Source organism: Tyto alba, unplaced genomic scaffold (assembly GCF_018691265.1).
Source record: "Tyto alba isolate M040663 unplaced genomic scaffold, T.alba_DEE_v4.0 Super-Scaffold_20000042, whole genome shotgun sequence".
Classification (NCBI taxonomy): Eukaryota; Metazoa; Chordata; class Aves; order Strigiformes; family Tytonidae; genus Tyto; species Tyto alba.
In genome coordinates, this window is record NW_024881293.1 from 6045866 (window position 1) to 6062887 (window position 17022).

The following is a 17022-nucleotide window of genomic DNA, read 5'->3' on the forward strand; positions in this document are numbered from 1 at the left end:
ATGAAACAGGAAGACAGCACAGTCTCAAACAGGCAAAGAGAAGCTGGAGGCCAAGATGTTCAGAAGTGCCTTGGGGTTCAGAGTCCTCAGCTGCCACTGAAAAGAAGCATCCAAATGCTGATGCTGCTGTCTCTTTGAAGAGAGATTCTGCAAGGGCTTGTGCTAGAGTTTGAACCAAAGAGTCTCTTCCGTGCCAGGCTCTAGTTCTGGAGTCTTGGATGAAGTGGTCTTAATCTTTAATGACTGCCTCCAAGAAACGAACCTCAGTTCTGAGCGTGGGGCCTCACTGTATCAGGACACCTGGGGAAGTTGGATTTCTTCTCCTTCCTTCAGCAAAGGGAGGGAGGCACGTAATCAAATGTGGCAAAAGACCCCAAACACAGTGGCCTCGCTTCCTGCCTCGACCTCCACAGAAGGACTGACTCTTCCCACCACACCTGCCCATACCCATACATAGCTCAGGGCAAATTAAGGCTGAAATGCAAGTGCACACTGTGATGGAACAGAAGAAAAGATGTTACAGATCTCCTAATCCCTTCTCCCTCCTCTGTGCTACCATGACCTGCACACGTAACAACAGAAGGAGCGCTCAAGGATGAGATCTGAAGGAAGAACCAGTGGATTCTTCCACCCACTGAAGCGCACCAATGTGGCAACTTGTACCTCGGTCTCCAGGGCACCCATTCCTAAGAGTACAGAACTGGCTGCGGAGTCAACTTTTGCCCACCTTAACGATATCCAGCCATGAGCTGAACACTGCACACATCGCCAGGTGCCTTATTTTACAGTTTCCTTTTTGCCCAGGGCAACTGCAGACACCAGTTTGCTGAACTGCCCAAATTACTAACCTTTTGGAAAGAACAAAAAAGAGAAAACAAAGAAAGAGCATAACCACTTCTCAAACACGTAATTAGTTCTCGTAAGTCCAGTGGCTTTACTGACACTCCTTGGACTTAACGTCATCATTGAGAGCGTATTGTTACCAGGGAGAGTATTTGGTTTCCTGACATTGAGATTTTGCTGATTACCCATAACATATGACCAAAGAAGCCCTGAAGTTCTCCTACAAGTAAGAGGTTGTTCGCATGAAATCTGCGTAATTTCTGAATAAGTAGTTATTATACTGATGTATAAACTGCCTGGTAAGCTCCATCTCGTAAGTTGTTTTTAGGAGAAGATCTCCATTTTCATGGAGGAGACTCCATTACTAGCTACAGAATTTACATTCTGCTTCATAGAACTTGTCTATGCTCTTGGGAAACAACTGTCAGTGTTAGAGAGCTCTTTACCACGCCATGACAGCTACAGGAGATATTACTCACGCAAGGAGAAGTAACTTATCACATCAGGAAACCCCTGTTCTGGTGGGCTGTGAAAGTGTAAAGAACAGTCAGTGCGTGGGGTGCAGAGGAGTACTGCAGCAAGCACAAGGTGAGGCTGGTGCCAGTGGGGGCACAGGGACATCAGCTCCTCAGAGGGATACTATGTGAGTAGTGACAGCCCACGTAGTACTGTCCAAAGGCTGTTTAACACCTTTGTTGGTGACACGGACAGTGGGATCGATGCACCCTCAGCAAGTTCACCCACGACCCCGAGCTGTGTGGTGCGGGGACACACGGGAGGGCAGGGATGCCATCCCGAGGGACCTGGGCAGGCTGGAGAGGGGGGCCCGGGCAAACCTCATGGAGTGCAACAAGGCCAAGGGCAAGGCCCTGCCCAGGGGCCGGGGCAATCCCCAGCACAAACCCAGGCTGGGCGAGGAGCGGCTGGAGAGCAGCCCCAAGGAGAGGGACTGGGGGTGCTGGTGGGGGGAAAACTGCCCGTGAGCCAGCACCGTGCGCTCGCAGCCCAGAACCCACCCGTGCCCTGGGCTGCAGCCAGAGCAGGGGGGGCAGCAGGGCCAGGGAGGGGATTCTCCCCCTCTGCTCCGCTCTGGGGAGACCCCCCTGCAGTGCTGGGGCCAGCTCGGGGCCCCCAACAGCAGAAGGACACGGAGCTGCTCAAGCGGGGCCAGAGGAGGCCACGAAGATGCTGGGGGGGCTGGAGCAGCTCCCCTGGGAGGCCAGGCTGAGAGAGTTGGGGGGGTTCAGCCTGGAGAAGAGAAGGCTCCGGGGAGACCTTCGAGCGGCCTCCCAGGGCTTAAAGGGGGGACAGGGAAGGTGGGGAGGGAGTCTGGATCAGGGGGTGGGGGTAGGAAGAGGGGTGATGGTTTTAAACTGAAAGAGGGGAGATTTATGTTAGATATTAGGAAGAAATCCTTCCCTGTGGGGGGTGAGGCGCTGGCCCAGGGTGCCCAGAGCAGCTGTGGCTGCCCCCTCCCTGGAAGGGTTCAAGGCCAGGTTGGACGGGGCTGGGAGCCCCCTGGGCTGGGGGAAGGGGGCCCTGCCTGGGGAAGGGGGGGTGGGACTGGGTGATCTTTAAGGTCCCTTCCAACCCAAACCAGTCTGTGATTCTATGAATGAGGTAAAAAAATAGCTCTAAGGAAAAATAATTTATCTGAAGCTAGAAGACAAAATTGTTGTGTTCCTTTCAGCTCTACTGACCTTTAGGCCAGCCCTGAGATTTTGCTGTGACTAGGACTGGCTAGCCCTGGGAGTTTCCAGATCCTGGGGTATTTGCAGTGCCTGTCTAATGCCTGCCCTCTTTTGGCACACACGGAGAATTACTGCCCTGCAGACCTCTCTCAGGAAAGGCTACGGGCAGAGAGGTCAGTGTGGCAGAAGCATGGTCAATTCATGTAGTGCCACATGTGGATCCCAGAGGCAAGTTAAATTCTCACCCCAAAACATTTAGGGCTTTGCAAAGACCTCTGGATCCTTCCTTCAAGCAGTGCTAAGGACCCTGCAGCACGCACTCACCAGGCCTCTGCCTCAGCCTCGCAGTCACCTCTCGGGGTTGTGTGCCCATCCTGGATGCCAAAATTGGTGGCTCCTTGGAGACAATCCCCATGGTGCAGAGGCCAGGTAATACGTCACTGACATTTCACAGAGGGAAACCAAACCACACAGAAGCAAAACCCACAAGACCCTGACATTACCAAGCTGTGCATTTCCTTTCCAGCTTAGCACCTGGCATGGCGTCTATCAGCGGATGTGACATCTCTTGAGTCTCTCATGGCAAATCTGAGTCACTTTGATGCACTTCTAAGACATAGGAGACTGTCAAAAGAAAATGCAGGAGATAAAGGATCTAGGGTAACCACAGAAGCAGAAACTTGCCATATATTTGCAGGGGAAAACCAAAAGGCAGACAAAGGAGAAGGTGAACATAAAAAGCAAAAACTTACCAAACTTTATTTTGTTTTGTTTGGGTTTTGTTTTTTTTTTTTTTTTTTTTTTTTTTTTTTTTTTTAAATTATAGTAACTACTGAAACATGAAATACCTATGTTAACTGTCACATCCATACTCTGAAAAGACTGTTCAAGAACTGCAAAACCTGGCTCATTTACATCATTTTTTTCCAATGTGGCTCTCAAATACCATCAATTCTTGTCATAATCCTTCTCCAAAACTGAATGCAGCGAAACAGTAAGCAGAAAAAACCTCCATTTTAAACAAATAACCTTGTTAAAACTCCAGGTAACCACATGCGACAGCCTCACATGCAAGGGAGACAAAACAGTGCAGATAGAAATCCCAAAGGGGTTGGTTGGTTTGGTTGGGTTTCCTCCTGTTTTTTTTTAGCAATCTGACCTAACTCTTGTAGCTAATTACAAACAATGTAAGGGGCTGGCCCTGTGGCCTGTAACTCATGGCTAGTGCAGTTGAACAGAAGTTAAATTATTAATGAAACAATGGTCTTATTCTCACCCAGAAATACAAAATTATAGGCATTAACGGGCTGTTTTACAGATGGTTCTTAAAACAATCGAGAGGCCAAATTTTAGTGCCAAGATTTCTGCAGACAGTTTTGCATGTGCTTAAGTGATTTCCTGAATTTGGGCTCTATAGCAACCATGATGAATTTAATTTACAAATCATACAGGTTTACCAAGTACACTTACTGCTAATATAGTTCACACTAAAACCAGAGTTAGCGTTCATTTGTAGAATGAAAGAACTGATACCTCAGGTTACTGTATTACACTGGAAAAAAAATCCAGTACAGCTCTATCAGCTTAGATGAAAGAGACACAGTCTAAACTGTGCAGCTTAAAGTGTCTGAAAAAGGGGAAATCTGAATGACTGAAAAACAGGAACTTCCTTTGTGACACAGGCCCATACCTTTGTGAAGGGAAAGTTTTGTTTCTGGCATGTAGGAACACAAGTGTGGGCAGAAGGCAGCACCAACTTGTTCAAGATTCTCTGCCTATTTTTAACTACTTTCTGCCACTTTAGGGTGGATTGGAATAAAAAAATCCAAGCAAGCTTTTCACAGAAGAATGACAATACTGAACATAGCAATCAAAAAAAAAAAAAAAAATTCGTTATTCTTTTACTTAAATGCCTATATTAGTTTATTTAAATCAGCAATCTACCAACACCCAAATCCTCAAAAAAACCCCAAATCATAAATGCCTCCAATCCTATCAACTGGTATTATGGTTTAACTCTTCTAATAAGATTATACATCTCAGCACACTGTATCCAATGAGATACAGTTCTACTGCAGCACAGCCAGCACAGACTGGCTCACAGGTATGCATTAGCACAAAAGCCAGCAACTCCAGCCTGTGAGGGCTTGCTGTTACAGGATTTTGGCCACACAGCATGCCAAATTGCCTGTCTTCAGTTTTCCAAATGTTGGCGAGCAAATGCAACTTGTACCTCAGCTACCTTACGTCTGCTGTGCTCTTCCAGGGCCAGCATCAGTTCCTTCTTCAGCCAGAGGGAACCCAGGCCCCGGTTTGCAGGACATCTCCTGATCCAGAGGCTATGAGAAGGCACAAGAACACAGCGCAGTCAGTCATCTTCCTGTGCAGCAGAGGCAGTGAGCAGAAAACAAGTAAGATTCGTGGAAACAGCTGATGAGTCCACACCACAGAGGAGCTCCGCTGCCAGAGCAGCACTTCTGTCAAGCCAACAGCTCATCTGTTCCTGTGGGCTGTGTTTTTATCATATAACCCACAACCTCAGATAACTAATGAGCTATCTGCACCTTGCTCAGTTACATGGAAATGTGCTACTTGCTTTATTGCCTCTGAAGTGCAGTCTACAAACCTGGTAAGCTTAATTTCTGAGAATTTGTCGGGTGTTCCCTCGAATGTATTTCTCAGATTGATCCATCTGGTACTTTGCCATCCAATTCACTGCAAGATGACAGCATTTAGGCCACAGCACGCTTTCAAAGACCTCTAACATTCACAACAGGGGCTCTTACATTTTTGAAGGGGCTGAGCCTTACCATCTTGAACATCCTAGCAACACTCTGTTCAGAACTGCTGCCAGGCCAGATTTACAGAGGAAAACACTACACACAGCTGTCTCAAGCCACACAGAAAGTCAGGGGCAAGGAAGAATGTGAACTCAAAGCCTGCTAAACCACTGGATTGACCATTTGGTGATCCTGCTTTCTGTGAGAATTATACACACTGGAGTAACTTTTTGCTCATTTGTACTCTTCAATCATACACAACAGACATGTGCATCTAGCTTGTACCACAATTTATTTCAAAAGTCACTATCATACTTTGTATACAATACAAATGGTTACATACATTGTATATGCATTTCAAAATAGGAAATTATTGCTAAGTACACCATATGTATAACATATAAGAAAACATATGTTTAAAAACATGTTCTAGACATCAGTTATACTCCTGAATACATTTCCTGTTGCATATTTTCGCATATGCTTTGGTACTGTGTATATAGAATACCCACCTAGTGATTTATCTACTGAGGAGTTATATTTGCAGTGAAAAACCCTTCTGAATTATGTAACTTTCAATCTTACTTCTTCTTGAACTTTTACACTGAGATATTTTGAATTTGCTATCTAAAATCTGAATGCTTTCCAAAACTACAGACCAACTAACTTGTGGAAAAACATTACAGAAGTAAAATTCATTTCATACAGTGTACAGGCAATGAACTAGGTATTTTAACTGCACATAGACCACATCAAGAATACTTCTTCAGTTCTGATCGCAGATTCCACTGACATCATGCATAGAGTGATCATCCAGATGAATGGCCAGAGCACAGTTTAGGCATCTACCCACTGTTACATGATCTTTGCGTGTCTTTGCTCATGTGCAACCCTTGAAGGACCAGATAGTCAGCACTGTGTTAAGAGTTTAGCTCTTGCCTCTTATCAGCAGAGAAGATCTAAGCAGTTACTCTTTTCTAAACCATCACAAAACTATCGTTCAGCAGCAGACAAGCTCTAATTGTCCATATGCATGCTCCTAAACCTAAGACATAAACAGACTTTCCCTAAATCTGGGGCACTGTCTGGAAACAAATTTGCTCATGGGTTTCTCCCCACATTCACAGCAAGCAATCACGTACCACAAAAGTGCTTCGAGCTAAACAATTTTACTGTGGAGATGTCCAATCCTGACTGAAGCAGACTTGCTGATGACACACCAGGGTCTTCAGCAGAACAGCATGTCCACAAAGAAGCAGCACACACCACATTGGTCACACAGGGCTTACAGATAAAACATCGGTTATACATGGCAACTTCTAAAGTTTACAGTGCAGACAAGCGGTACTCTACCTTTTCCCATATTTTGAACTACAGTTTCCAATAATCGTGTTCCAGTCAGAAATTACCATTTCTTTTACATTCTGGCAATCCACGTATTCTACTTTCCACACACATGAATATCCCCATGGAATTTCCAAACACCTAGAGATCTGGAGCTACCTAATGATCATTCCATTTGTTGGCCTAACAATGAGGATACTGCTCAATATGTTAACATGACATTTCCTCAATGGGTACGCTTGAAGAAATGCAGAAAAGAGAGAAGTGGCATTGAATAGCCATCTCTCAACAGTCATTTAACAGCTAGCACCAGAAATTCGGTGCTATTCTGGAGCATGGCCAGCATGAGACACTAGCAATAACTGTCTCTGGAGGCACAGCTGACATATGCCACTCCACCTGACCAAGAAATATCTTGAAAAAATGGAAACACAAAGGAAGTTGGCTAGGTTCATCTGGGGAGATTCTCCATCTAAAGAGAGTTCATTTGGGAACTAAACTGAAATACTGGTTACACACACTGAGAAAAAAAAGAGACATGCTCTGCTGAGCATCTCAGAATGTAAGACGAGATATAAACTCAGTCAAAAAGCAGGTCTTTTCATTTCCCTGTCCTTCTGTCTGCTCAATGATCAGCTCTTACAGCTTCATAAACACTTTCTTCAGTCCAAAGACAACTGCCTATCACTACATACAGAACTGGCTAGAAATGCAGAGGACTATATCAGCTCAGTCCTGGCAACAGGGATTCTGTGCACAGGATCTGCCTAAGAGAAAGAATCACACAATTCCACCAAGAACAGCTACTCCCATGGGTCCTAATGCCAAAGGGGCTGCTCAACAAGACCCAGAGGAACCAAAGTGCAATTAAACAGTTACACACACCCACACATACAGCCACAGAACGCTCTGTCACATTCCTTGTTACAATCGCTTGGCTCAGAAATGCAGGAAACAGTAACGTAATGTGGACTCAGTTTTTGATGAGACTAGAATTGGAGTCAATTTGTTCTTCCTGGATAGGCATTCGAAATCTCCTTTCTGAAAGACAGATAATAAAAAAAAAAAAAAAATACTGTACAGAGTAGAAGAGGCAGGAAAAGGGAAGCCAGGGTCTTTCCTAGTTTCATTCCTCTCGTTTCAGAGGCACCTGAGTGACATTTGGGCTGGTGCTCGTCTTTCCAGCTGGTGCTGGTAAACATCACATGTAGGGAACAGTGAAAATATGCGTTACCATTGCTCTGTGAATGGAACATGAGGCAGCTGTGGCCTGACTCAAGAGCCAGGCTACCACTTAATTCTGAACACAGAGTTCAGCTCTTTTCAGTCAAACCTTTCCTGCGTTTGCAGGAGACAGTTCACTTCTACGTAGCCAAAAAAGTTCACAATATATACTTTAAAAGACTGCTAATTCTGGATCCTCTCTGTACTGAATAGAATTCCCTGCAGGAAATCATTACATTCTTTTTGCAAGGACTAAGTGGGGAAAAAGCTAGAAGGAGTTAAAATCAGAGAAAGAGAGAATCCTTCCGCATGGCAACAAGCAGGGGAGTCTGTGCTCTCTAACTATGACCTCCAGTGCACCAGGACTAAAGAGAGGATCAACCACTGGTAGTAACTGCAGATGACTGTGCTACTTCACCAGGCAGACTTCATTATGATTGAAACAATAATCAAAGTTCAAATAGGGGGCCCTGGTTGTTCTCTTATACATTTTTCCCCATAAAAAAGAAACTCACCCTGACAGTTGTCTCCACAAGGCCTCTTCTTGGTCTCTTTTTTGGCTGCTTGGATAATCAACAGGAGGATGGACATTCCACTCACCATAAGCAGTATCAGACAAATAAGGATAAGTGATAAAGACCCTGGAAGAAAAAACAGAATACACTAAAAAAAGATTCATGGTTCTAACTGGAGTTTCCATGGCCTTCCAGCTTCCAAAGGAGGAACCTACAACTCCACAATCACCTCTGAACCGCAAAAGCCTGTAAGTCCTAGCTGCCAAGCAGACTAGCAAGAAATCTAGAATCTTGTGCATGTCTCCCTGAAAGGCTGTGTAAAATACAGATATGGCTTCTGAGAAAAGTGTACAATTTCATTTCCAATTAACTCAATTTCAGGTGAAAATTCCTGACCAGCTCTAGTAAATACAGAGACTAGATTTGGTCATCCCCTCTTCTTACCCCAGTTAGTCTCTGTGGGGCTGTTTACATCCGGGCAAATGAAAGGAATCACACTGGGTCTGGATGGTGAGAACATTGCAGTCGTAGTATTATTCATTTGGTCAGTGGTGGAAAGATTCAAAGTAGGTGATGCACTCTGAGAGGTAGTTGACTGTGTGACATGGTTGCTGCAAATAGCATCATGTGTTTTCGTCCCTGGTCGAAGAGTATTTTTCCCAAGAATGCTGCAGCTAGAGAGGTAGGAGAAATTAGTGTAGTTTTTCCAAACAATTGCAGTAATGGCTTTATAAGTGATCTTCATGGAACAAGTGAGTGAACATTACAATCCTTGTTTTATCAATACAAACTCAAGCTTCACCTTTCCTAGGTTCTACAGATACATGAAGAACATCTAAGCTAATCAAAGTTATTACTGGGAAAAAAACCTGACATTCTGTTTTTCTTGGCATCCACACATGTAACAGCCTTGAAGCACAGCTGCATCTGGCAAGAGAACCTTTTGCTACAGAAACAAAACATTCACACCTTCAAAAAAAAAAAAAAAACCCAAGAGGCTAAGAATACTGCTGTTGTGATAGGTGAAGAGATAAAGGGCAGAAGGCAGATAGATGCTTCAAATCAGTACACAGACTTCTCAAGGCTCCAGAGTCATGAAGAACATGGTTTCATTACACCTGCAGGTATACTCTACACACCATGATTTTGGGCATCAACTGCTACAGCAGTAAACCCAAAATGTTGCTCTGAATATGTTTGGATCAGTGGTACATACTTGGTCCAAGGCTGACAGTTTTCATTTCTCCCAATGGAGTAAGACCCTTCAGGACATGGTAAACATACTGGGGGAAAAAAAAGAAAAGAGAGGCAGAATTTGAGTTCAGTTAGCAACATAACTGTATGACAGCTACACAGTAATTACAGTAATAGTTTATACTAGTAGTCTAGCTTATAGAACAGACACAACGAAACTTCCATAGCCTCTAAAAACCAGTCATTGGGTCAGACATAACACAGCATGCTCAGGGGTTCATTTTAGTCTGCAACTGGCAAGGCTTCTCATTATCTCCACTGGCTAATTATGGATATTAACAATGAGAGCAATAGGATCTCTGACAGCTTGGGAATCACAGAGCAACAGTTTGCACAACTACCCTGCTACAACACTTGTGTGGAGGTATCAGTGAGACAAATGACAACAGCTTTTACACTAGAAATAACAATCATCTCATCTGAAGTGGAGGCAAGTGTTTGGAGAGTCTGACACATCACTAACTTACCGCTTCCCAGAGTGTATCTGGCATCTGGCATGTAACCTGCAATACACATGCAAATTCTGTCAGAGGTCTTCTCACACTTCTTCACCTCCATGCTCCCCTTTCCTATCAACAACGGAATAAAGGGCAAATGAGAGACAAAAAGTAAGTTATGAAAGAAAAAAGAGTATTAACTACTCAGTGCCTATCTATTGTGTGGAGAAACAACCGCAGAGAACAGTTTATTAACAATTCTGAGGACACTGCTTTTCAGGCAGTACAAGCCTGCTTCCCTTCGAAGGCTCCACCATCAGTACCAACCAGGAGATACCAGTTACTGAAATAACCCAATCTTGGCACTTGGTCGTCTCAAGTGACAGGCTTTATGACATCAGCCTTTGAGAAGCAGGCAAAGGTAAGAAAGGATATGAACACCGATTGCCTCACAAATTTGTATCAGGAAATGACCACTATACTGTTGACTTACTATTGTTGCAGATTGTACAACTCTTGCAGAAGCTGTGGTTGTGCTCACTACTGAAGTATTCATCTTGACAGGGAGCACAGACTGTGTCTGCTTTTGCAGTGCAGCGGCTTCTCATTCTTTCACCTAAAACAAAGACCATGTAGGAGGAACTGACTTATCAGAAGGAAACCCTCATTTTCATGCATTAGAATGAAAGAATGTCGAGAAAGTAACAGTTCCATTTACAACTCTGGCTTAAAACATTTGGCAGATTTAGACACGTGAGAATCCCTAAAAGTTTTGACACATCGCATCGCTAGAAATTAAGCAGCTAAAAATGGGCTAGCAGGGGCCTGATGACTTGCTGAGAGCTGAGGCAATGCCCCAAATGATTCTCCCAGTGGATTCCAAATATTACTTCTCCAGACCATCTTTTCATATGGTTTAGACATCACAGTTTGCAGCCAATGTCAATTAGGAAAAAAGCAGGTTTTTAGCATAGCAATAGGTCTGATCTCCAGTATAATACAATGGTTTTATGACAGATCCTGTCTCCCCCTATGAGATAAATCACACAATTCAACCCCAAGTAATCCCAAACAGGTACAAAAGACGGCAATGGACCGCCTGGGTTTGCAGAAGATTCATTAGTGAAGCAGTCAAGAATAAACATTTGTTTGCATTCTGAAAGCCCATTAGGCATGAGAGAACATGGTTGTGTGTTGATATGTATCTGTATTGGCACCCAACAACAAAGATGTTACTAGCTCCACTTCATAAACAGTGAGAGTGTGCAAGGTGCAAGGCAGGCGTTTGTTACTATTCCAAACAGTACGCGTGTATCACACATTGGGTTTAAAACCAAGCTCTGAATGCTTGCACGCACCAACTCCAACCTGTGCAACACACAGTACTCACACAGAAGTTCATATTGATGCGCTGGGATGACAAGGTTTGTGAGCAAAGCAACTTGCCCACACTGAAACAGCAAGTTAACAGTGGATTTTGGAAAAAGAGTCAGACATATTACTTCTCTCTCACTAGCTTCCCTCCACACAGCACAGGCTGCGGGAACTAGACAGCTTTAATGACCAGGGTTTTTACAGTTGAGCTTAAATATGTCCTTATCCTCACAGGCTGTTTCTTTCATTTTGGTTCTCCATTTTCCCATTCCGCAGGTGAACAATGAGCACCAAGTCTCTTGCTCACTCTAATTTTCTCTGCATTTTATTGAGTGCTATCAGTGACAAAATACAGATTTTTAGTGACCACAACATATGCAATACACTTCTACATTTTTAGTACCTACACAACCAGGAAGAGACTATAAAGAAACATTTCCCCAACAGCTTCAGGTGTGCTGACAACGCCAAAAACCTGGTGAAAGTTCTTTCAGCTTAAGGAGGAACAAAAAACTTTAAAGGATTAGCTTTATCTGCATACAAGTATGCCTTTCTTTGAGTTCACAAACACACAGATTTAAATAGTTTTGAGAATAATCCAATAATAAACTGCCTCAAGTCTTAAAGGTTGAATTTATTCCCATTAGCATCTTTGATGAGAATACTACTGCATATGTTCGTGCCATATCCATTTTGTGTAGCAGACTTAATTTTGAAAAGAGAAAGTAACTATTCTGAAAGATGCACATAAAACCATATGCAAGACTAAGTTGCAAATGCATTTACAAACATGACCTACTCTCCCTCTAGATGTACTACATGTACCCTTCCTTTAGTAGTCAGTATTGATGAAAAATCATCCCTTTTGTTAAGGGGCAATCCCCCTGAACAGCAATATTCCTGTTAATTGGTATCACTCTTCATCACTAAGTGATTTCTATAATGAAATCCCAACTATTAAAGTATTTGAGGTTTAATATTTTTCATTTGTGCTTCTCAACAATGCACTGCCTTCAGAGATATTCAGACTGTGGAAAAAACCACACATATGCGTGCAAACCCCAGAATTCAGACTCATTCAGTTTCTGCAGTAAGAAAGGAGGAAATAAATACATTTCGTGTCAAGTTACATTTTGCTAATCTCTTGTTTATGGATCAAACTTATCTTTTTCCTTAAAAAAACCACCAAGTCTTAACTAGTATAAACCTTGCTATAAAAGAAAGCTTAAAAAACATCTTTAGCAACAGAATTAATTACCTAAAATTCTCCATGATTATGCAGTTTCTGAGCTTCTTTATGGGATAGGTAAAGAACAGTAACATAAACGCTACCATCTTTGCTCAGCTAATACTCCCAGAATGAAAATGCACCAGACTGATAGATTACGGAAGCTGAGCCACACAAAAGAAGTTAAAGCATATGTAGTTCTTTTAAAGATGAAGATTCCTAAATTTAGTACGTTACAGAAATAATCTTTGTCAGTCTAGACTGATATGAAAGTCTCCTCAAACACTCCATGTTATGCTTCCTACATTTCAATGGTATTTCCATCAAGCTGTTTTCTACCACCTGCGGGTTATAAATGGACAGATATTACATCAAGTAAAACCAACATCCAGTGAAAACTACTTACCAGGGGCACAGTCATTGCAGCATTTTTCACCAAAAGGATATTGATGTTCTTTGCATTGTAATCTCAAGCAATGGCTAATAGTAACTGCCAGCAGCAAGAACAAAACAGTAGCAAAATAAGAGTAAAAGCCTACAGCTACCATAATGTAGCCCTACCGTTCCAGCAAAATTTTGAAAGTGGCAAACTTTTGGAGAAGTGCTTCTAAACTGCTGATGGCCAGAACAAATTCACATGTCAGTTGCTGGGAAATTCCCAGTATGTGCTCCACGCCCCCATCCTTCTTCCCACACCACACAAAGCTATTTTTTGCAGTTCATAACTGAAATATTCATAGGCAGAAAGACAGCATGCTGAATAGCGTTACAAAAAGATTTCTATTCATAGCCTTAAAATAGAATGCCTCCAGCCAGGTACGTACCTCTCTACCTAGTATTAAAGAACAGGCCATGAATGCCAGGAGAACTAGATCAGATGATCCTTGTTACTGTAAAGAGGAGTATTAAAGCAACAGAGGTAATGCCTGAAAAGCTTTACAGATGAAAGCCATAGTAAAATGAAACACAGACCACATAGGCTTGTTCCTTAAAAGGCAAAGAGCAGACAGATTCTCTCCCAGTTTCTCGGTAACGGCAGACCCGTGACTTTTATTGCTGCATATGAGACAACATTGTTAATACATTTCTCTTCTCAGGGAGAGTGCGGAATCATAAATCATCAGTCATCTTGATATTGCCCTCAGGTGCTAGCAAAAGCTACAAATGCAAAGTGTTTGTAGACTCCATTTCAACTCTTAATCTCAGACCCCCTGCGCTGCCACCAAAGAAAAGTAAATTCCTGACTCCAAAACAGAGACTCTGTGTTACCCCCACCATTTGCTCCCATGGAAATAGAAGCTTCCAGCAGAGGTGTGATCTATGAAAGTAAAGGATGCAATATTCACGCACCAGCTACTTTTGGTGCCTATTTTATTCCACAGAAGCATGTTAGCTCTGGAATCTAAGCCCCCCAGAAAGCTTCTCCATCCAGCTGTGCAAGCCAGCAACAACAGGATGGCAGTGGGGGAGGCTGAATCACATGCTGGCATCACAGTCCTGCCCCCACCTAACACAAGCATGTAGAGCAGAGGAAAAAAAAAAAGCGATCACACTAGGAATTAGTGAGGTTTAACTTTCCAGTATCACTATTTGAATGTTACTAATTTGATCTTATTGATCTAGGATCTAAATGTTAGGTCTTCCAGTTCTAAGAGTTGCTCAAGTCTCTTATGCAAAGGCCCGAGTAAACGAGACATCCTACAGTAATCAAAGATGTTTTATTTAATTTAGTTAAAAAACATAGCCAGACTTCCCAGACAAAGCAGATCTACAGTCAATTTACATCTAAACACAAAGGAGATTTGACTGGAACAGAAATACATTTCAAATCCCAATTAGCCTGCAGTATTTGGGAGGACTGAACAGCAATATTGTGGCATGTTTTACCCAGAACTGCTGCTTTTCAGTTCTTTCTTAATTTTCTGTAAGACTGTTTCTCTGTAAGAGAGACAAAAGCGAGGCAAAACACTATTTTTCTTCTTCTCCTACTTTCCAAGCATTTTGGAAAACAACCACTATGGAAAAAGAAGATATACATTAAAGCCATTCTTTCCAAAAGGGTGTAAATCTGACAGAGCAACTAAACCATACCAGCTAACTTCAACTACCTTCACACTCAGTACCTGCATGCAGGAAATATCCAAAGCTCTTCCCACTGTAGTGTCACACTCAATGCCATTTAAGCGGCTTTATGCCTCATGACTCAGTCGTTCCCTCAGCCATATTTAACCAGATGTTTTTTCCCCCCAATTCTCTTTCACAAACAGTAGCAGACTTTACCTATCAAATAAGTCAATTATTATTCAGTAAGAAACTGGAAATGTGGACTCCTATGATGTCCACAAAAAAGGTAAAGTTAAAATTCTGCTTTATACATTTAAACTGAAAACTTCAAAATAATAGGACAGTGATGATGAAGCACTGATATTCTTGTTAAAGATACTTTAATACAAACTAAATGCTCATTTAATAAAAGCAATTAGCCATGTACTACATTGAGACTTTAACTTTCATGCATGGCATCCTTAAACGCTGCCAGGCTTGGTATTGCCACATTCCTTTACGTGGCCATATTATGCAAGTAAATAAAACCAGGAGAGAGCACAGAGGTTATCCCATAGCATTCCACATCTAGCACACTCCTTCGCTGGATTTTCACCAATGCAAATTAACCTCTCCCAAATGCTGCTTGGCATTGCCATAGGGATCATATGTACCACAGGCTGCTTCCAAAAAAACAGCACAGATGCAGCTACTCTGGTTGAAGTAGGAGAAGAGAGCTTCAGAGTGGTGAGTTGAACCATGCTATGGGTCAGAAATAAGGACCTGCTCTGATTTGATTTAATATACTTTTATCATTTTTGACCATAGATGCTTATACCTGATATTCCATACAAGCTTTTGAATTCTGGAAAGATGAAACACATCCATTAAATAGTAGCACTCAGATACAAAGTCCTACTAACAGTCTTCCTAACGTGTACATGAAAACCTCCTGAACGCGAAACTCATAACTAGTGCTTAGTGAAAGGCTTTAAAGAAAAAGTCACTTGATTATTTAGGGATTAAAAGGAAGTAAGTAAGGGTTCACCTATGGGAAAGGACCTACAAGAATCTGAGAAAGACTGAGTGCATATAAAATACTTAAAGAATTTTCTAAAATAAATAAGTCTATGGACAAATCCCAATAGTCTGAACTTCTAATATTCCAAGACAGGAATAATCTCCAGTACCTCCAAATCTCACCATGCAGTCCACTTTATCCTTACAGCTGTTAGTTATCATGCAATCCTGATTTATGGCAGAGAAAAAACAAAACACAATAAGGTGCAGAACTCCACGCATATGGTAAAAGTGAATTTTTCATAGTTGGTCCTCAAATTTCAGATTCATCAGGTATGTGTCAAATATTGCAACAACAGCACATACTTTAACATTTTTACAGTTGCTAGCTAAATACTGTGTTACCTTGTATTTTTCAAGCAATTCCACACTCACATTATCAAAAGATTAAACTAAGACTGCATATGCATAATCTTTGCCTCTATTGCAAGGTAAAGTTCCAAATTCCATCACCATATTTCAGCTGCTCAAGAATCCCTCTGCAAACCAGTGCTTGCTTTCTGAGCACCAGGTATGACAAGACAGAACTTGTCCACTTATATCTAAATAATTCAATTGTGCAAACAACTAGAGTATAATACAAAAATGCAGTCAAGACACTTATACAATTATAAACTAATATTGCTAAAACTTTTGTCTTACCTAGATTGTGAACAACCACATTGAAAAACTGTACGTTTACATGTATAATTTTGTGTCAGTTCAAAGTGCAGGTCATTGCATATTTATGAACCCTTAGTTAAAACAACAGCAAAGCAAAACCTAGACCTTTTGTCAATGAATCTAAAACAGCCATACCTATGCCTTGTGCTGAGTACCACCCTTTTAGACATGGGATTTTGTTTTGAACATCTCCAAATTCTAGCCATATTAAAAATCTCACTACCATGCAATCAAGTACATGTGGGACACTGGTACGGGGGTGGGAGTGGGGGCTGACTGATGTGGCAGGTGTTCTAAACTCATTTTAACAAGAGATTACCAATTGAATTTATCCCTCTCACAGTTCTTTCAAAATCATATTTTAATTTGTCTACTGAAGTTTCAATTTTTCCCAGTCACTGACAAGCCTAAAACCAGCAACATTTCCAAAGCATGAAGAAAAATATTTAATGAAAAAAGATATATGTATAAAAAAAGATTCTGATACAAGCCATTTAACAAAAACAAAATTAAAAAAAAAAAAGAGGGAATACTAAATCAGAAACA

At 42.0% G+C, this 17022-nt stretch overlaps 1 protein-coding gene across 3 annotated transcripts; it reads right to left on the reverse strand.

The window, feature by feature from the left end:
* Nucleotides 1-5573: 5573 nt before the first annotated feature.
* TNFRSF4 (TNF receptor superfamily member 4) lies at nucleotides 5574-16913 on the reverse strand. 3 transcript variants are annotated; one of them, XM_042794099.1, is made up of 7 exons: nucleotides 13515-16913; nucleotides 10582-13180; nucleotides 10119-10220; nucleotides 9614-9680; nucleotides 8842-9071; nucleotides 8398-8523; nucleotides 5574-7699 (listed from the first exon to the last, which is right to left on the reverse strand). In XM_042794099.1, exons 2-7 carry the CDS (start codon nucleotides 10718-10720, stop codon nucleotides 7632-7634), a joined length of 732 nt encoding a protein of 243 aa, XP_042650033.1. In that variant the 5' UTR covers nucleotides 10721-13180; nucleotides 13515-16913; the 3' UTR covers nucleotides 5574-7631. The 3 variants fall into 3 exon arrangements, with proteins under 3 accessions (XP_042650033.1, XP_032863434.1, XP_009970311.1); XM_033007543.2 differs by having other exon boundaries at nucleotides 10582-10704; nucleotides 13097-16913; XM_009972009.3 differs by having other exon boundaries at nucleotides 5575-7699; nucleotides 10582-10704.
* Nucleotides 16914-17022: the final 109 nt, after the last annotated feature.